Source organism: Phyllostomus discolor, chromosome 14 (genome assembly GCF_004126475.2).
Source record: "Phyllostomus discolor isolate MPI-MPIP mPhyDis1 chromosome 14, mPhyDis1.pri.v3, whole genome shotgun sequence".
Classification (NCBI taxonomy): domain Eukaryota; kingdom Metazoa; phylum Chordata; class Mammalia; order Chiroptera; family Phyllostomidae; genus Phyllostomus; species Phyllostomus discolor.
The window spans coordinates 16,433,914-16,454,690 of NC_040916.2; the positions used below are offsets into that span (position 1 = coordinate 16,433,914).

The window sequence follows — 20,777 nt, forward strand, 5'->3', positions numbered from 1 at the left end:
CTGCTGAGCAAGGAAAGGGACCCACCCCTAGAGCCTCCTGAAAGGAGCAGTTGCGCCAACATTAGCCCCGCACCCCAGGCCAGACGTCTGACCTACAACACCGCCAGACAGCCCTTCTGTGTCGTTTAAAGCCACTGAGATGCTGGTGGTTGTTTGCGGCAGCAACTGAAAAGTAACAGAGGGCCAGATTAGGCCAGCCTCCTTCGCCCCTCCCATAGCCGTTTCTTTACACGTCTGTGGCCTCTACGGGCCCATTGTTGGGGCTTTTCTTCCCCCTTCCTGTGTTTTCTGTCTAAGGTAGACCCAAGACCCAGATATAATTTCACGGGGACAGAAAAAGCTTAAAGCAAAGATTGCAAGTTTTGCTTGACCTGCATGGCATTACAAATATTTTAAACCTCTCATTCTTCTTTCTTCTTCCTTTTCCCCTCCACCCTCTCCTCCCTCCCTCCTTTCTTCTCTTTTCTTTCTTTTTTTCCCTAAGTAAGCTGTCCCTGTCCCCCGTGCGATGTGTTCTCCGGTTCCCCACACTCGACCACGCCGCTTTCTCTCATGCTTTACTTTTCTCTCTAATGTTTCCTGTCTGCCTTTGAGAGGTGACTGGTTCTGAGACACTCGTCTAAATCTCGCGTTAGAACATGCTAGACCTGGGATCGCTGAGGTGAGATGGTGTAGGAAACCGAAGGGAGCGATCAGCAAGACGGCTGATCGCAGAGCGGGACGTGTTTCTGTTTAGGGTGGTCCTACTAAGTACCGTGTGGTCTCCAGCCAGGTCTCCCATGGTCTTCCTGACCTGTCGCTCCCATAGGTGCACCCAGCTGGTCCCAATGTCTGTCTGTGATCTCTGTCCTGACACACCACTTTTCGTCCTTGGGAGGAGCCTGGGAAATAAAGGACATCAGCACAGCAGGGGACGTTGGTTGGAAGTGGGACAGGGTTCCCCAATACGCTCTCCAGCCTTTCCCCGTCCTGCGGCCGGCGCAGTCAGGGCGCTGACCGCCCCTCCGTCAGCTCGGGTGGGGAGCTCGCTGACGACACTCTGACTATCGTTTCCCCCCTGATTTTCCTGAAAGGACAGAGAAATGGGCCCGGTCACTCTAAACTATGAGAATAAGTTAGGCCTTCAGGTCAGAATTTTTCCAAAAAGTCTCTTTATCTAGTAATTGGCAAATGAACAGAACTCCAGGGAAGAATGATTTCTTCTTGCGTGCACAGTTGCAGAGATGGCGGCCACAGAATGCGGGGCAGCCCAAGAATCAGAAGCGGGTGCTCTAGTCCAGACTCTGCATTTGCCACTCAGTGACCACAAGAAAACCACTCCCTCCCACGAGGGTCAGTTTCTTCAGCTGTATGAACATTCGTGACTTGGGACGTGGTTACTCATGGGGCTCTGAGGGTTCGCTGAGACAATGGGTGGGAGCCGTTGTCCAGATGGGAGATCCTGGCTTAAAACACCCCATCTGTTGCTGCTGATAAAACCAGCGCCTTGCTCCCCCGGGTGTTGCATGCCAGGTCCACACGTCTGTGTCAGGGTTCTTCACCAGCCCGGAGTCAGGGATGGTCCAGGCTGTGTTGCTGCAGAGTGAGACCAATACCCCGGTCTCCTCCCCGCAAGAGTAGGGCTCGGCCACATGTCCACTGTGGAAAGACCACCTGCCAGGACCTCAGGATCAGCGAGGGCACAGGTGCTTCTGCTTCTGTTCTCTGCCCACGTCTCGCCCTCTGCGATCCAGTCCCGTCATGTCCGGGCGGTCACCCCATTGGTCTGTTTGGGGAAGCCGGTGCCAGGGCATTGCATTTCCGACCAGAAGAGATTCCGTCAGTGTCAGGAGGCTTCCGAGACATCACGTGCCTCTGTGGGGGCCCTGACTAGATTATTTCTTCTCCCTTTTGGGGCCGGGAAACTTTTGTCTGAAGGAAGAGAGAAGGGCCGGTTCGCACAGTGGTGATGAGGTGTATTCTCTGCCAGTTTGTGGCCGCCACTCCCTTTAGGAATGGTGATGGCCTAAACCAAAACCCTTAGCCTTCAGGACAGGGTGTCTCCTATTCTTATTCTCACCTTCCTCCCCACGAGCTGGTAACCTGTGAAGACAGGCATTGCCTGTCCGAGCAAAGGGCTCCAATGCACCTGGCTTGTCTTCCAGGCCCCAGCACTGGCCATTGACAGTGGGCAAGCACCAAACCCCTGTTGGACTTGCAGCAGGTCTGAGAAGGTGGGAGGGCTGGTGAGGAGACAAGGCCTACCACTCATAGAACCTGCTTCTGTAACCTTGACCTTAAAACAGCTCTTTGGCACTGGTTTCTATGATCTCCTAGGGATTCTCCCAGAGCCCTCACTTCAAAAAGCATCAGTCCCACTTCGATGCTTTTGCAGAAGTGAGGCTGAATAAGACTGACAGGTTCGAATCCCTTCTGTTCGTATCATCAACACCTTGCCAAGCACAAGAACAGCTCCTCTACTCCTCCCCACCTTAGGCCCGTTACCCCAGAGGCTGGAGTGCTGGGGAAGCCAGCAGTGAAAGGCCATCGGGGACACCGTTCCTCCAGCAGTGGTGCTCCACTGGAGGGAGAAGGGTTAGGGGCTGCAACTCCCTAAAGTGGCTGTCCTAATGGAGGTAGGTGAGGACACCACGGGCCTCTCTGGAAGCAGCAAGCTCAACGTCTTGCTTCTATAGGCCAAGGAGTGTCAGGAGGTGGAGCTAGGTCTCTGGGAAGTTTCTTCCCCCATCTCCCATCATGCATGTGGACAAAAGGGCTCAGCCCTAGAGAAGAGAACTTCCGGCGCATGCCTACCCTTGGGAAGAACCCACTTGCAATGTGGAGAGGGCCGTTTTTGGCTGGGTCAGGTTGCTCGATGAAGCTGAAGACAAATACAGAGAAAAAACTGCATCAGAACTCGGGGTACAGACTCCCTGGAAGCCCTCCCACCCGGGAGGCTGTCCCGGGACCGCTGCTGGCAGAGGGGCTGGGAAAGTGAAGGAGAAGCAGCAATGCTCCAGGGACCATCAGAGGACCTGGGCTGGAGGCTGCAATATATATTTTTTTGCCCTAGGAAAGATTTCGTCTGGATGCCCAGGTCATGATGCCAACCCCGTTGACTCAGGGAAGTAAAATAAGGAGATGAGGCCAGATGAGCACTAGAAATACCCAACTTTAGGGTTCTTCCCACCCTGTGGATCAAGGGCAGTGTTCCCTAATGGCCACCGCACAGGGCAGTGAGATTACACATGCAAATGGGGAGGCCAGGCAAGTGGGCATCGCAGAGCAGCAGAATCTCCAGCGTGGAAATGGGAGCTGACAATGGACAGAAAGTTTTGTTGGGAGAGACCATGGGGAAACCAAGGCAGCTTTTGTGTTTTGGAGTGGGACTGACTCCCAGTGGCTGAAGGGGGGAAAAAGGATGTAACATGGCCCCCCGATGGGAGGGTAGGACCAGAGTGTTTATTACAGGGATGAGATGGTCGCTAGCAGGAGCCTCCAGGAAGCAGAGGTATGAGATGAAGGTCCTACTGAAGCAGCAGGTGCTCTCAGTGGGAGGGGAAAGTCACAGCTGGGATGTCATGATTGTCTCTTAATAGAGATGACACACCATGGCAGGAAATGGGCAGACAAGCCTGCAGTAATACCCAGAGGCTTGAGTTACCCACCTTCAAGGGGCTATAACGGACTCAAGAAGATACGATTATTCTAACGAGGGCTGGACACAGGGCCCTGGAAGGACAGTCAGGAAACCCGCTTCTCACCCTGTCCCTGCCACTCACAGGCTGTGTGATCCTGAGCAAGTCACTTCATATTTTGGGGATTTCAGTCTCCTCCTGGCCAATAAGGAGACTGGCTGAGTTGGCCTTAGGGTCACCCTGTCATTGAGTAGTGGACTTTTGGTATCAGTGAGATTCCAGGTCCAACTTACAGTTCTGGGCTGAACTTGCCACTACGTCTCGCTGCTGAATCCGCACCCATTCAAAACCTTTGAGCAAGGAGAATCTTAATGTGGTGTACTCTCCTGCGGAGAGAAGAGGGGGAGCATTAAAAGCCTTTAGAGCAGGGGCTAGGGGCTCTTTTGCTGCCGCTAGGGGCATTTTCTTGCTCCCTGCAGTGAGTGTCATTTACCCTCCCTGCCTGCCCACCTCCCTCTCCTTTCCCCCTTACTGTGGTTCCTCTCCTCTGTGCCTGTCCCCAACTCTCATCCTCAACCAGCCCTTGCACCTGCAGGGACACTGGTGAAAAGAAGACTGATTCCTGTCCGCTAATGGGACATTTCCCAGGGCAGAGACAAGGTTAAGAAGCCACGTTCCTGGACCACAGGAATGGCTGCAACTGGGTGGGGGGGAGGGGGTTTGATTTGTTTCCTACTAAGGTGAGGACCCTCTCGGGAGTCTGAGGGGTAGGAGCCAGGCTCCATTGCTTCCCAGAGATGGATTTAGGTCTCCAGAGCCCCCAAAACAGGATGGCATGCTTATTTGGGGAGGGCTGGAGTGGGGGCAGAGGTGGGTATCTGGGGAGAAGGACAAGAGCCTGGGCCGAGTGCTCCACTCCATCGCGGGGCAGCTGGCTGCTGCTTTCAAAACTCTCGCCCTTTGCCCGCATTTTGTTCTGATGCCAGGGCTGTTCCCAGGGGCACAGAGCTGTTCTCCTTGGTTCCCGGAACTTCCCGCTGCCGAGACACCCAGCCTCGGCCTTGCCGGGCACTGTCCTGAGCACCCTCCTCCCTCCCTTTAAAACTCCCTTTTGTCCCCCTTATAAGTAAATATAATAAAAATAAACTATTTTTAAAAATTGAAAAAAATTCCCCTTTGTTGAAGCACTGATCTCCGTGCAGGCATTGGGGAAGGCACTGGGTGTGACCGCTCTGTGCAAAGAAAACATACGTACGCGTGTCTTCAAACACAATGTGTTTGAAAGTGTGAGTAACATATAATGTAAATAATATACATTGATGATATATGATTAACCATATAGTTGATAACACATCTCTCAAAATCTCGTCACCCAGAGATAATCCTGTTAACGCTCTGTGTTTCTAAGTGTTTCCCGCATGCTTTCCAGTACAGCTCTGCATAAAGATCCACATGCAAGTGCATGTTTACCACAGTAAAACCATACCCTACATCCACTTTTTGATTTTTCTCACTTAACAGTATAACATGGATGCCATTCAAAGGGTGGGCTTTGTGGAGCTAGTTGGAGTGGGGGCTTCTTAAACGGGTAGGGCAGGGCCCCCCACCAGAGACTGTGACCCGTGTGCCCAGAGGTACCCTGGGGAGATGCCTATGGGGTGGGGGCACCTTTTTGCTGGCACTGAGAGTCACAGACAAAATAGGCTTTAATGCTTCTCCGAGGGCCCAGTAACCGAGATGCCCTGCCCATCTGCCCGCCCGCCTGCCCGCAAACGGCCGGCCCCCGAGAGCCCCACGACTGGTGCTCGGAACCCACGCCTTCCCTTCGCAAGTCCCGTTGGCTAGAGAACGGGGATGTGGGTCACGGCGGAGCTTACCTCCGCCGCACGGAGGGAACTTGTACGGTCCCTTGGGAGTAGCTTTTCCGTCCTTGAGCACCATCCCCTTGTGCTGCAAGTAAGAGCGGGCTACCCTCCAGACACAAAACCTGTGAGAAGAATGGCTTCCGGTCACAGGGAGAAAGCTACCAGCGAGGGGCCTGCAACACAGAGTGCGGGGAACCGGGGAGCCGGGCCTCCCGCAGGCGAAAGAGTGGCCCTGCCTGGCTCCAGCCAGATCCCGGGATGGGCAGTGCGTGCGGGCTTCTTCCTGGGCCACCAGCGAATGGGGCCTGTGAAGAACCTGCCGCGCGCCCCCTGCTGTGCGCGCTTGAGCCCAGGCTCTTGAGGTCCCCAGCCAGCCCAACCTGGTGCAGGCAGAGCATCTGACTGGCCTCCCTCGGTCCCAACCACCCCTGGCTTCCATCCTGTCCCTTACTGAGGGCCTTGATCCCCTCACCTTCCCAACAGTCCCTTCCCTGGGATGAAACCTGGCTCCTCGCACGAACTCAGAAGCACAAACTCACTCCAACCTGCCAACTGCCGCACCCCGAGATCCGCACCACGCTCTCCATCTCTTCCTCCTCGGCTGCCAACCCCGTGCTCTCCCTCAGTCTGCTCTCAGATTGGTTGGACCCCTGGGAGGCTCCTCTTGGCTTTATTTTCTATTCTGCCTTGGCTCTGGTGGTCTTTACTGCTGGCCTCTTTCCTCCTCCCCAAGGCATACCCTTACCCAATCATGTTGGTTTCTCCGGTTCCACCTGCTAAGCGGGTCTCCCTGCTGTCATGGACCTCCCACTATGCCACAGATGCCTTCCGTAGGGTGTAAGAGAGACCGAGAGACCTGGTTTGCAATCCACTTACCAAGGGGTGCCACTTACCTAGGCATGCCCCTTAACCACTCTGAACCTCAGTTCCCTCATCTATAAAATAGGGATAATCATACTTGGCACCACCCACCTCAGAGGGTTGTGGGGAGGTTCGTCTGGGATTACAGAGGTGGACACAGTGTGCACAATAGAAAACTCTCCATAAGGACGTAGGAAAGCAAGTAGAGAACCAGTTGCATGAGGATTAGCACCCAAAGCCTTCCGGAAGCACCCCTAGACAGGGATGGGCCCTGGCTGACTCCAGCCAGGGGGAGCTTATCTTTCCCAGGGGCTTCTGGTCCTCTGGAAAGTGTCAGGACAAATTGTTGTTTAGTTGTGGTCAGCAGAAGTAGAATCAAGTCTAGAATTAAGTGCTAGGTAACAACTGGTGTTTAAAAGACTCAACTGGTTGGTTATCTTAAACTTCGGTTTTTGTTTAATTTCTTTCAATCCTGTATCAAATAATTTATCTTAGGGATTTAAAACAATAAAGGCTGGTGATTGGCAAGCAACCTTTACACTTCTACATTAAGGAAGTTAACTTATTATTATTATTTATGGGAGAGGAAACCCCCTTAGAACTGGAATCACAGTAATAATCTCAAACATCCCAAATTGCCTGGCCTGGGACTTTTTCAGCCAGTTGTCCTGTGGTCACTGTCACTCAGGGCACCGCCATTCATCACGTGGAAGGTGTGAGCTGGAGCCACAGTGGACAGGCATAAATGACCGACCGGGAGGACGTGGGTGAGTCTCTCAGCCCACACATTGACAGGACAGGTAGGAACTCGCCCTGCGGGTGTTCTCTTTGCTTCGGTTTTGGTTGTGGTCTTCGCAATTTCCTGACCATGCTGTAGGTTTGAGTTGCTTGTCACATGTTGCTACTTTCACATTTGGAGACAAGACAAAAACCTGAATTTCTAGCTCCTCTTGAAAACAGAAATACCTAGCAACTGTGCCCCTCCTGGGAGTTGTGGAATGTGGGCCTAACAGAGCAAAACTCTTCTGGCTAACTGCCCCCATGAGGGTCCTAGAATGCGAGCACAACTGTGTCAGCCTGGACGGAATTGCTCCCAAGTAGCTGTGGCCCACCGTCACCCTTAGGTGAGGAACCTGTGCCTAACGCCAACCAACATCCTCCCAGCCAACGCAGGGAGAGCTGGGAGCCAGGCGCTCCGATCCCCAGCCTTCCTTGGCCTTCTGCCCTCTGAATCTGTGTTCCGCGTGAGCGTGTCAGGGAGGAGGTGCAGTGCGTAGAAGAGGACGCCAGCGTGGTTCCCATGAATACGGAGACTGGAAGAGAGAGCTACGGGAAGATGGCAAACTCTCCAGAAAGCCAAGTGTTTTCCCCGCCTGGTGAGGGGAGAGGGGAGAGTTACCTTTTCCAGAAGTACATAATGATGGGGAAGAGAGACATGGTAGCCCCGTGGAAGACGGTCCGATCTAGATGGCCCTCTGAAATGGCATTAAAGATGGAATCCTTCTGGGTCTCCGAGATGTTCACCTACCCATAGAGTGGGAGCCAGTCACTGGCAGGGGCTCCAGGGAAGGCCCCACAACCTTTAAGACCACCCCCTCCCCAGATCGCAGAAGCTTCCAGGACTCAGGAGGTGCCTGACAATTAGCTTTGGGGGCTCTAGTGGGGAGCCCCCACGAGATGCTCCTTGGCACAGTGCCAGAGAGGAGTGGAAGTCCCCCTTACCTTTAGCTTTGGAGGGACCTCCGAATGCAGGTAGAGGCTAAGGATGATGGAAAGTTTCGCCCTCATCAGGGCCACATCATTCTCGTTGTAGGCCCGGCTGACTTGCATCACATGAGCTGAACTCACCAAATCGTTAAACCTGAAAGAGGCAGTCAAGAGGAGGTCAGCTCTTTGCTGGGAAAGCAGGGACTAATTGGTGCCGCCAGGCCAGACCTATTTCTGGCCTGATAAAGACAGGGTCAAATCCCAGGCTGGTTGTGACTTCATTCATTCCATCGTAATTCATCTATTGGCAAGTACTGACTGAGTGCCTACCACAGGTCAGATAATATGCTAAGTGCTTCTCCAAGTGTTTTTCTCCACCTCCAGCCCCCTTATTTATCCCACCCTCCTTCCTTGCCCATCCTGGGTCTCTGAGTGCTTCGAGGGCTAAGGGCTCTCCTGTTCTTTTTTCCCCCGTATGTGTTGACCCTCTCACAATTACCACTATTCTCTGAAGCAACACATTCCTTTTATTAAATGTTTTTACCATCGCAAAGTATACATAACATAAAATGTACCAGTTTGGAAGTGTACAGCTCAGTGGTAGTAAGTCTGCATTCTTGTGTGATCCTCTCCACCAACACCTCCACAACTTTTTTCATGCGCCCAAACTAAAAATCCACTCCCATGAACCACTAATTCCCATTCCCCACCTCCCCCAGCCCCTGGCAGCGACCTTTGTACTTTCTGTCTCCTAGCAACATACTCTTTCAGGAACTGTCAACTATCTGTCAGACCTTATCTTGATGAATGCGCACAGCTGACTTCTCTCAGGTCACTGAAAAGCTTAACAATTGAAAGTCTTCCTAATAGTAGAACACCAGGTTTTCCGACATCCATTCATATATTCAGTCATCAAACATTTATTAAGAGTTTCCGCCGTGCGGGGCACAGTTCCAGGAGCAGGGAGTGCAGCAGTGAACCAAGTCCAGCTGTCCAGGAGCTCACAGTCAAAGCGGGGAGAAGAGGCATCAGTCAATAGGAGAAGAATGAAATATCCAGTGCAGGCTAGAAGACGACAAACGGGCAGATGGAATCGGGAAGGGGGTGGGTGCTGAGACGACCAATGAGAAAGGAGACAGTCGTCTGAAGCCAGCTCGGTGGGCGGGGAAAGCCGAGGCCAGAGCCGCAGAGCTGCAGAGCTGCAGGAGTTGAGCTCCCTGATGCTGGGTGGTCCCGCTCCTGTAGGCAGTGGGGGGAGGTTTGGACTTGATTCCAGCGGGAAGGGAAGCCACTGGGATGTTCGTTTCAGGCAGGAGAGTGCTTTAATCTGGCAGACATTGTTAAAAGGCTCCCCGGGCAGCTGTTCAGAGAACGGTTTGTAGGGAGTGAGTGAGAAAGCGGCAACGACGGTGACAGAACTGGAGCAGCAGTGGGAGGCGCGTCACCCCAACTGGTGTTCCTTCCTGTTCCCCACCTACCCCCTCCTTACACCGTTTAAAAAACAAAATCTCACCAACCCCTCCGCACTCTTCAAAATTCAGCTTAGGTGACCTGTCTCCCGAGAAACCACACCTGAGCACCCAGCACCCCACTTCCTACCTTGCTTTGTGTCTTTTCTGCCATCCCTATTTCAGTGGGATCTTGGAGGATAGAGAGCATGTCTAACTGGCATTTTTATATGTCCAGTGCTAAAGCCAGCGCCAGGAATAATCAAGCTATCCATAGTGTTTGTGGACCTGAGCTAAGTCCCTCACTGACGGGCACAGGAAAGCTCTCCACCCCGGCTGAAGTGCTGAGTGACCAGGATCCTGCCCCTTCCGTGACACGCACCGGCAAGGTGACTGTCTGCGCTGGGGGAGCCTGCCTCAGTCCACGCTCACGTGTGTCCAGCTCGCTGAAGCAGACATTTACCGGGAGTTCTTCATGTTTCCTCCCCAGATATTTCTGTCTGCTGTACTTGTTACTGTAATTCGTAATTTATGAAAACTAACAAAATACAAACAAGAAAATAAAGGTGTGTGTTGGTTCTGTGAAAACAAGTTGGAATGCTTTGGAACATTCCAATAAAGGCAAGTTGCCTTTTCAAAAACTGTTACTGAGTTAGGTGGGGCGAGGCAATTTCAAACATTGCGAAGACAAATATAAAAATCCAGGACGATTAAGTTGGTTTACAGTAACCTTTAAGTTCTCGCCCCACATGAACGAGAGAAAAATTGGAACTAGAAAATAGCGTTATTGGGTAACACGTACAAGAAAAACATGTGGACCCCCAATTAAGAGAATGGCTTTGGCTTTACATCAAAAGTTTGACAGGTGAGTGAATGTACATTAATGTTTTAACTTAAAAATACCTGTTTAATGGCATGCCTGCACACACATACACACATACATGGTTACTGTAATTCCTTGCTTTAACCGAAGGACTATGGGTCCAACGGTGCTACAGAAGAGGATTTCTACCGTATGAATAAATAAACGAGCATGAGGGCTCCCCGTCCTGGGTAGGAGTGTGTTTTGATATTGGGAGCTCTGGAACCACGAAGAGCTTTTGGGGCCCAGGGGACAGAACGCCGGAGGCTGACGCAGGGACAGCATGCGGTGAGCTTTTCAAACACCACTGCGCCACTTCCAGGCCACCCCCGCCTCGGCCGGGAGGCACTAGGTGTGGAAAGCCATGGGGCGAAGGCGAGATGGGCGACTTACTTCTGTATTTCAGAAAAGAAATACAAATCATTCATGGCAAAGTTGACGATGATAATCCTGTGGCCTAATATGCGGCGTTTCACGAGGGGTATGTCTCCATTCTCGTCTGCGCTCCGGATGTTTGGGTGGTGTGGGGGTAGGCGTCCGGGTGTGTCTCTGGGTGGCGGAGAGATATCTGAGGGGGAAAGAGGGAGCGATTAGCAATCTTGCTTGAGCGAGGTACTCTTACACCGGAAGCCACCAATCTGGGCACACCTAAAATGAACAAAGGAAACTGTGGACCCACCTTTGGGCCCATCGAAATAGTGATTCCCTCCCACGGGCTCAGCCTTTTGCTTGGATTTGAAGGACTTCTGGAAAAGGCCACTGCTTGGATGCTATGACACCGTCCACACCAAGGAAAAAAAATCAGCTGACTATTGAAACGTGTCTTCCTGGCGCTTGTCTAGTAGGACAGAAGCACGCCGTAGTTATGCCAACCCCTAACATTTCTGCAGGAATTAATATGCAAGGTGACCTTCAAAATAGAGGACGTGATTCTAGTGGTGCTTCTTCAAGGTTTATCAGGGATGTAATTTAAAAGTAAACTGGGAAAGCAGTGCCAAGAAAAAGCCAGAACATGAAGAGTAAAGAAGTTAATTAAGACACAGAGGGTAGGAAGCTAGAGTACAAAAGGGATGGGAATGAGTAAAGAGGAGCATAAAAGATTCTAGGAGGTTTGGGTTGTGTCTCAGAAATCTAAGACAGTTGTTTTAGAAAATTTCTTGACTAAGGTATATTCAAAGCAATATATTCATAGGGCTTCAGGGCTGGGACGAGAACAATTTTGGGCTGGATCTGACAAGTATACACTAGCTCATTGCCTGGCTGGGCTTAAGAAACTGTGTAACCCAGTTCTAGAATTTTCTATTCCTCCCATAAATCCTTTTCTTCTGGATATCTGGTCAGGGATAATTGATGTGGGCGTGGTGCTCCCTACGGTGCGGGTGGGATCCCTTTTGACGGGAGGGTAACTGCAACATTCGGTGAACACCTAGCGCCTGTGGGGTCCCAGAGCCTGTGCTAGTCCTAGGGTTACACAGCAGCATAAGGCCCCTCCCGACCATCTCACGGTCTCTACTTATCTGTGAGACTTGAGTTGGAAGGTGAAAAAACCCGTCCAAGTAACAGTGGAAATTGATACGATAGGGATTTTAGGAAAGAGGGTGCTAAACCCACCCAAGAAATCTAGACAGAGTGATATATTTATAAATCTTCTCTGATACGGGTGAGGGAGGCCTGATTTGTATCATTTGCCAATTTCTAGAGCAAATACTCCCACCACAATTGATTTCAAACCATTAAATGGTTTGTCAACTGGCTTATAAAATACCTGAATGTTTAACAATTGCCTCTCAGTTGGGCTAAAGTCATCAGGGTGGACTCTCTTTTCTTTTTTTTTTTTAAGAAAGACCCATTCATATGCTGGCTACCAGAATTAGGGCCTCCCTGCTGTTATCACTGGGATCACTCATCACAATGATGCCATAACAGCAACAGTGCTGGCTAACCCATTTACAGCACTTACTATTGCCAGGAGTAGTTCTCAGAGGCTTTATATATATTGACTTGCTTAATCTTCACAACGTCTCTATGAGATGGGCACATTTATTTCCATTCTACAGATGCGGAAACTGAGGCACTGACGTACTTTCACAAGGTCCTTCAGTTAGAAAGTCCCAGACTCACCCCCAGAAAATCTGGCTCCAACAGCCGTGCTCTTATTCTCTGCCTTTCCCGCAAAACGGGAGGTGCCTTGAAAGCCAGCCTTACGCGGCATGCTCACTACTATGTCACCGGCACCCTGCAAAGTGCCCGCCACATCCTCAAAAAGTGTGCTGAATGAGTGAACGAAATAATTTCATAAGTCTCTCCTACAACTAAACAATGTAAGGAAATCCTTTTGTAAAGATCTGCCCTGGCTGGTGTAGCTCAGCTGGTTGGAGCATCATCCCATAAACCGAAAGGTCATGGGTTCAGTCCCCCAGTCAGGGCTGGTATGAAAGGCAACCAGTTGATGTTTCTCTCTCACATCCATGTTTCTCTCCCTCCCTCTCTCTCTGCCTCCTTTCCCCTCTCTTTAAAATCAATAAGCGTGTCCTCAGATGAGGATAAAAAAAAAGTGAGGTCTCGCATTGCTTTGGACTGGCCATTGTCCACCCTCTCTAGGCAGACCTGGGCTTCTTTGCTGGATCCCAGGCTGATGCAGGCATGAATGACAGAGAGTCACAGCCCTGCAGTTTGTTACCTGGGCTGGCCCTGCTGCTGAAATGTCAACAGGGAAGGGGAGGAAATAGAGACATGACTTACTTTCCTTGCTGTTGTTTATTTCCATGTGAAGAAATTCTTCAAATTCTGGACGTATGTTGGCATCAGACATAACTCTGCGGTACTTGCAAAAGCTCTTGATGAAGCTGACCATTTTTTGCCAGCATTTTTTCTGAGGAAGGAGAAAGGGGCATGACGTATTCTTTAGCACTGCTGCTGTTCACTGAGAGTCAACTACTTGCCTGAACTTGACATTTGTTACATGCAATCATCACAATACCTGCTTTAAAAGGAATCATTTTTGTAATCCCCACCCAAAGATATATGTATTGATTTTAGAGAGATAGGAAGAGGGAGGGGGGGGGGAGAGAGAGAGAAAGAGAGAGACATTGATGTGAGACAGAAACGTTGATGGGTTGCCTCCTGTACATGCCCCTACTGGGGATTGAACTCTCAAACTAGCTACGTGCCCTGACCAGAGATTGAACCCAGAGCCTTTGGGTGTACGGGACAATGCTCCAACCACCTAAGCCAACCAGCCAGGGCTAAAAGGAATAATTCTAAGCTCCAATGTAAAGCACAGGAAACTCAGGTCAGAGAACTGCTATAACCTTCCCCAGATTAAGCAGCTGCTGGATGGAAGATTCCAGCTTCATCCAGGTGTATCTGAGGCCACAGGCAATGCTCTTTCCACTACAGCTTTGCAACAGTGAGGATCTGAGATGCAGTGATTGGGAGGGGAGCTGTGAGAGCTACAAACAGGAAGAAACAGTGCACAGAGAAGAGCATGACTCACAAGAGAGAAATGGCTCAGGCAGATTTTGAAATGTTGAGGAAATAAGGAAATGAATAAAACTATTTCTGAGCAATCATGAATGAAAAATATTAGATGCACACACTCATATAGCACATGCACACGCACGTACACATGCAAATTCATTTTATGAGTTTCTCCATCCATTTCCGTATGGCATCGAGTGACCCTTCTCCAGTTCATTTGCCCCTTGAGAAACTGATGCTGAGAGTCAGAAAGCATCTGGTTGGTCTAGGTTAGTTGTCTCCTTCTGCAGACAGGGAACCTCAGGAGAAGCATGGATCCCGAAAGCCAGTGGTGAAGTGCAAAAACCAGTGGATTCAGGATCAGAAACTTTCACTATGGAGCCTGGCTTCCCCCTAATTGTGTAGTTTGGGCCAATTTAACTGGTGTGTCCATGTCTCCATGTGTAAGACAGAAACCAGAGCTGTCCTGCTTATGGTGAGGTTTAGTGATGATATGTGAAAACCCAAACCAGTGTTCGGCACCAAGTAGGCATATGCACACATTGGCTTCTTCATATCTTTTTTCTTATCTATCTAAGAAGAACAGAAAGACCTGAAGTTAAAACAAAGCGTCTGGTTCTGGGTGCAGTATTCTTCCCAGTGTCCTGCCTGTTCATCCCTGGTACCTTGACATGGAGTTGATTCATGCGTGAAGGAAATGAAAAGGAGGAAAGCCGGGAAAGCCCATGTTCATATCTGGAGTGTTGGGCCAGTTGGGCATAGGTGTTATTCTCAGACATACCTGTGCGTGATCTTTGGGGTCAGAGCCGGGCTTGAATTTTTCTGATACAAACTAACCCCATAATACATTGAATGAGTAGTTATTTAAGAGAATATTTGGCATGCTCTGCATTTTTTCTCCAACCCTACAAAGACTTTCCTGAATGAAAAACCCATTTTCTCTTCTTCCCTTTTTATCTCTTCCAACGGGAGAAAGACTTGGGAAAGGTGACTGGTGAGTTTGGAAGAAGGAGGCAATACTCCCCATCTGTGTCCCGCCCTTTGTGTTCTCTCTCTGGGGGGTGCTCGCCTGCCGGACACACGTTAGGGTCTTGCCCCCCCCCCACCCATCCAGGAAGGGGCTCACCTGGGTAAGTGGGGAACCAGCTCATTCCATGATGCCATAGAAACTGGATGAATAAATTTAATTTGGGTGCAGTGAGAGGATTATCATACTCATTTGGCTTATGGTCAATCCATGACCTTGAGGAGCTTTCAGCAATAGAATAGAATGTAATGCAATGCAATGCAATAGAATAGAAATGAATGAAATAGAAATAAAATAAAATAAAATTTTAAAAACCCTGACATCTTGACCTCCATGGGTCCCTGTATCTGTCACAAAGAGAGTGAAGAGAGGGGCTTCCTTAAATTCCCATTGTAACAACTTCTCTGAGACTCAGATTCCTCCTTTGTCAAATGGGGTTTCAAAAACCTACCCCAAGGGTAGTTGTTATAGTGATTGAAATAGCTAACAGTGGAACTCTTTTCTATGGTGGGCGACGCCCAGGCAGTGATTTTCTGGCCCCCAGTGTCTTGTCTCCACTGGCTTCCTCACTGACCTGGGACGTATGTAGTTGGGTTGCTGTTGGCTTCGAGGGTTTCCTGGGCAAAGTTCGTACTTTGGCTTGCACTTCTTGAGGAAAATTTGGGAACAGGTCCTGGTATTCTTTAAACCTGCCAGATGGAGGCCAAGAATGTCAAAGAAGGCCAAAGTCTGGCACATCCAAGCAACAGTCAAGGCAAACCTACCTCTCCTTTGAAGCAAGTGGAAATTGGGTAACGTTGAGATACTCAAAAATATTCTTCTGGCCCTGGCTGGTGTAGCTCAGTGGATTGAGCGCGGGCTGGGAACCAAAGTGTCCCAGGTTCGATTCCCAGCCAGGGTACATTCCTGGGTTGCAGGACATGGCCCCCAGCGACCGCACATTGGTGTTTCTCTCTCTCTCTCTCTCTCTCTCTCTCTCTCTCCCTCCCTTCCCTCCCTAAAAATAATAAATGAATAAAATCTTAAAAAAAAAAGATTAATCGCTGTCAAAAAAAAAAATATTCTTCTTACCATTTCAATCCTTTGCTAACATCAGCCTGACCTTCCCAATCATACTGTGTTGCTCCTTGTTCAGGCAAACAAACAACAGTGTATGTGTGTAAGAGTGTGTGTGTGGCAGGGAGATGGGTAGGAAGAGGGTTCAGGATGTGCCTGGCTCTTCTTTTGTAGGGAGGCTATGACAGTAAACTCTGGGAGTGGATTATGAGACTCCTTGAGTCACGTGGCTCTGAAGAACCAATGAGTAGCTCCCAAAAGGCTCACCACCTTCACCAAGCAATACTCACCACCTTTCTTCCAGAGATTTCATGATATAGTCCTGGAGTGCTAACAACGGGACTCTGCTGACACGACGCATCTGAGAAATGTCTCTGATGATGGGCGCATCACACTGCAGCATTTCTTCTAGAAAATGTCAGAGGGAGGCAGGGAGGGAGTGAGGGGGAGAAAGGGGGCCATGGAGACAGAGAGGGAAGCCATCATTTCCTTGTCTACCATTTCCAAGGTAGTTGGTGTTTTTTCATCTTAGAGTCTTATACGTCCTTATTTGCAATCCGGTTGGACTCTGAGCTCTCCATAATTTGTTTGAAAACCTCATATGCATCTTTGGAATGTTATGTGCCAGTGTATTTGTAGAGCAAATACTGTCCTATCTACTCAAATGTCAGATGCGTGTGCAAGGGGAATAAATGTTTAAAAGACTCATTTCTGCAGCTAGTTTGAAGTTTTGGGTTTAGGAAGAGAGCAGAAGAATACAAGATTAAAGTTAACTGCTGGGACAGATGGAATTTCCAAGATTATAAATACGTACTGTAACGGTAATAGGGTTTTTGTTCAAAGACTACGGTGTTCATCAATAAGAGTTGACAGCTTACCAAGGACAGTATCTGCTTACTCTTCTTTCTCTTCCAGTTCATTAAGAACAATGCACAGAACTTGAGATCCCTAGACTTAACTGGTATTTCTTACAAGATTTGTCAATTTTACCTCATTTTCTATTTTTATAAAGTCTATACACTTATCTTGGTTTAAGCACAAGCAAAACACACACATAAACACCATCTGTTTATCTGTGTCAAAATAGGAGGCTTTATCTTCTTCAATTTGCTAGAGATTTGTTTACCTCCAAGGTGGATCAAGGTCACCCCCTTTCATTCGTCTCCAGACTTGGAGGTCAGTACTTCACATGCAACTTCTGCTTCCGGCCAAATCAATTTACCTGAGTCAGATTTACCCTCCCACCGCAGGCAAGAAAAATGACACAAAATGTATGAGGATTTGCAGGGAGTCAGTTCTGCTTCCTGGCACAGCTACCTTTATAGCCTATGAGTGGTGGATACTCCTATTTTGCATACAGAAAACTCTCACTTTGGGATCTAACTCCAGTTTAGTGGATTTGAAGGTCAAACAACTTGAATTTGAATTCAAGTTCCACCAGTTGGATAAGTTATCTCCTCTGTTTCATTTTCCTCATTAGTCAAGAAGACCTATTGATCCCTACTTTATAGGGAATAAATAAAGTCCTATTTTCAGGGTTGAATACAATCAAACAAGAGTATGTATTTCACATATAAGGGTAAGTGTCTTACACTTGGCTTCTTTTACTAGTAATATGTTTTGGATGTATTATTGTTCTCTGCTTTCACAGTCCCTCTGTCTCCCTCTGTCTCTGTGTGGCTGCTCCCTTGCTAGGCTCTCTCAGGGGGACTCACTTAAGACGGGCTCTTTTGCAGGCTCTTCTAAGATACTAAAAGGAGAAGCAAGCAGTATCAAGAAAAAAGGCTGCATACCAGGAGGGATTTTGCCATAGAAGAAGGTGTTCATTATATTTTCGATGATAGATTTGCAAACCGTTTCATCTGCCTCAAGACTCATCTTCTGGACAGCTATCAGGAACTGCAGTGGGCTTTCAGCCTTCCGTTCTTTGAGGAACTCCATGAAGAATTCCAACTGCTGTGGGCTGAGGAGGACTTCTGCCAGGTTTCTGGAAAACATGAAAGCATCATGGGTGGAGAGAATGGGATGGTGACCCTGGATTCTGCTCCAGTCAGGGAGTGGGCTAACTTCTCCCAGGCTGTGGGGCCTTTTACCATGTGTGAGGATCAGGGTGAATGAATTGGTTACTCTGTTTCTTTGGAGATAAACTTTTATGTATCCATCCTAAGATTGTCTCAATCATTTGACAACCCCAACGGAAAAGGAGGAGAGATATTTGAACACAAATAATTGTTTTTCTAGGAAACCCTCTTTCTACATTATGGATTTAAAATAACCCCCAATGGGAAGTTACTTCAGTGAGGTGGAGCATGAGTAACCTGCAGTTATTGATCAGTATTTCTAAATTTCCTCTGCTGATTTCTTTTTTCAGGATTTCTTCAATATAGGTGCTCCTAATGTTCCAGCCGCAGTCCTTATGGTTTCCCCCACCTTGGGTAATCTGCCTCCTCCATGATCTCAATTTTTATTGATTTGAAGAAGTGGATTTAATGATCATAGATAATGGTGAAACTGTGTTTCTAGTTCACATGAGCTCCACTTTGAATTTTAGCTGCCCACTGAATGCCATCTTTGTGTCATAGCTATGTTTCAAACTTCTCCGCACACCCATGAGTTGTTCATCTTGTTCTTCCTCCTCTATATACCCAGTTCATTAAGTATGATGTCAGCCACGAGTTTTATAGATGTCTGTTACCAGGCTGAGATGGTTCCCTTCTATTCTAGTTGTACTGAAAACATTTTATCATAAATGGGGCTTGGGTTTGTACTGAGACAATCATGTGGAGTTCTCCCCTTATTATTAATATGGCATATTATATTAATTGATTTTTGGATATCAAATTGATCTTGCATCCTAGGATAAGTCCCACCTGGACATGCTATATATTCCTATGTGCATGTTGCTGGATTTGGTTTGCTAATGTTTTGTTCTGGGCAGAGCCCCCCCACCAAGATATTTTATTTTTTATTAATTTTTGTATTGTTGTTCAAGTACAGTTGTCTCCATTTTCCTCCTACCACTTCCCCCTACCCCAGCTATCCCTACCTCCTCCCTTGATTCCACCCCACCCTGGGTTTGTCCATGTGTCTCTCATAGTTGTTCCTGAAAGCCCCTCCCCCTTTCCCCCTTCCCTCCAATTGTCCCCTCCCACCTCCTCTCTGGTTACTGTCAGTTTGTTCTTAATTTCACTGTCTCTGATTATATTTTGCTTGCTTGTTTGTTCTGTTGATTAGGTTCTGCTTATAGGTTAGATCATATGGTAGTTGTCTTTCACAGCCTGGCTTATTTCACTTAGCATAATGCTCTCCAGTTCCATCCATGCTGTTCAAAGGGTAGGAACTCCTTCTTTCAGTTGCATGAAAGGGAGGAAAATCTCTCTATTTACTCATAGAAGAGAAAGAGGCTTTATTGTCCCCTATGAATGTTAGTAGTGACTGAAAATGTTCTTCTGGGAACTTATGCAAATATTCTTCCAGTGACTTCTGACTACCAAATTTGTGTGTGCTAATACATCCTTATCCTCTATGAGAGAACTTTCCATATAGCTAGTTATTAAGAGATAATTACTAAATTAACAAAAAAAATAATGAATGAATAAATGGCATGGCTTACAAGAAAATTATAGTCAGGAAGGTAGAAAACATGCCTAAAAAAATAAAGAGCAGTACGAGACAGTCCATGGTAAGTGCCTGGGGCTATATTTCAGTGTAGGGGACCGGTTTGTTTCAGTATGGCAAATGTGACTCAGCTCTGTATGGAAAACTTATAGAAGCGAGGTGGTGGGCAGGAGCCAGACCTTCAAACTGAGTTTTCCTGTGGGAATCAGGCCTAGAAAATGCACACAGACTGTTATGGTGTGCTCCATCATCCATAAACTTGCTAAAATTCCACCACCCTGGTCTGAAACAGTAGACATGTATTGCCTATCTTCAAGGTAATTTCCAAAGTGTGTGAATTCTCCCAAGGACAGAGCTAATCAGCTCTCCACCTTTCCCTTCTGCATGTTATTTTCATTCCCTGGAATGTACCTAAAATGTAGACAATAATACTCTATGTAATAGATAATAAATCTTTCCTTGATGTAAAACCAGAGAAAAACAATAAAAGCCTGTCTAGGCAAGGGTCATGGCGCTCTCCTCTTGAGGGAGTGGCCGTACTGTTCCCTTTTTCTCCACAGGATTGCTGTCGCCTGTGCATTTATTCCCGTCTTCAGTCACAACAGGTGGACACTGCTGGCCGGAGTCCACCACATTTTAGGGACTGAGTGTTTCAGAGGAGAGGGCTGTCATACATTTGGAGGACCTTTTGTGGAGAGGTGGCATTTGTACTAAGGCAAGTGGAATAAAGGGGAGTGGGCACTCCTGACAAAAGGGGCCACACAGTCCTTGCCTACTAGGGTAACCTTACCGGAGGCTGACTCTTGGATTGATTAAAGGGGCAGAGACATGCAGCAGGAACCAGTTAGGAGGACTGTGTACAGGAGAACACAATCCAGAAAACACAGATATGTGAGGACCCTGCATGCAGACATTTATTATGGCACTACTGATAGCAATAAAAATTGAAGATTATGTCAATGTCCATGAAAAACATAGTTAAAGAAGTCGTGCTACACCTACGCTATGGAAGGAGGCAGACCTACACACACGGACATGAAAGGATGTCCATGATAATTTGTGGCAGACTCCGGCCAGCAGAGTCCGCCTGTTGTGACTAAGGACGAGAACAAATGCACAGGTGACAGCCATTTTGTGGAGAAAAGGGGGACGGCACGGCCACTCTCTCAAGGGGAGAGCTCCTCTGAGTGCCTCTGCCACTCTTGCAAGAGGAGAGTGCCCCGACCCTTGCCTAGA

The 20,777-nt window shown here is 48.4% G+C and overlaps 1 protein-coding gene across 1 annotated transcript in view; it reads right to left on the bottom strand.

Annotated features, from left to right (window-relative positions):
• Positions 1-470: 470 nt before the first annotated feature.
• The window catches only part of RGSL1 (regulator of G protein signaling like 1), a 63,888-nt gene continuing 43,581 nt past the window's right edge, over positions 471-20,777 (bottom strand). Inside the window, exons 13-23 of the mRNA XM_036015758.1 lie at positions 17,717-17,910; positions 16,214-16,331; positions 15,442-15,556; positions 13,103-13,232; positions 10,754-10,928; positions 8,066-8,204; positions 7,743-7,867; positions 5,495-5,604; positions 3,911-4,003; positions 2,794-2,860; positions 471-881 (exon numbers count right to left, since the gene is read on the bottom strand). Coding sequence (XP_035871651.1) covers positions 632-881; positions 2,794-2,860; positions 3,911-4,003; positions 5,495-5,604; positions 7,743-7,867; positions 8,066-8,204; positions 10,754-10,928; positions 13,103-13,232; positions 15,442-15,556; positions 16,214-16,331; positions 17,717-17,910 — 1,516 coding nt within the window. The 3' untranslated portion in view covers positions 471-631. The remainder of the gene's footprint in view (positions 882-2,793; positions 2,861-3,910; positions 4,004-5,494; positions 5,605-7,742; positions 7,868-8,065; positions 8,205-10,753; positions 10,929-13,102; positions 13,233-15,441; positions 15,557-16,213; positions 16,332-17,716; positions 17,911-20,777) is intronic.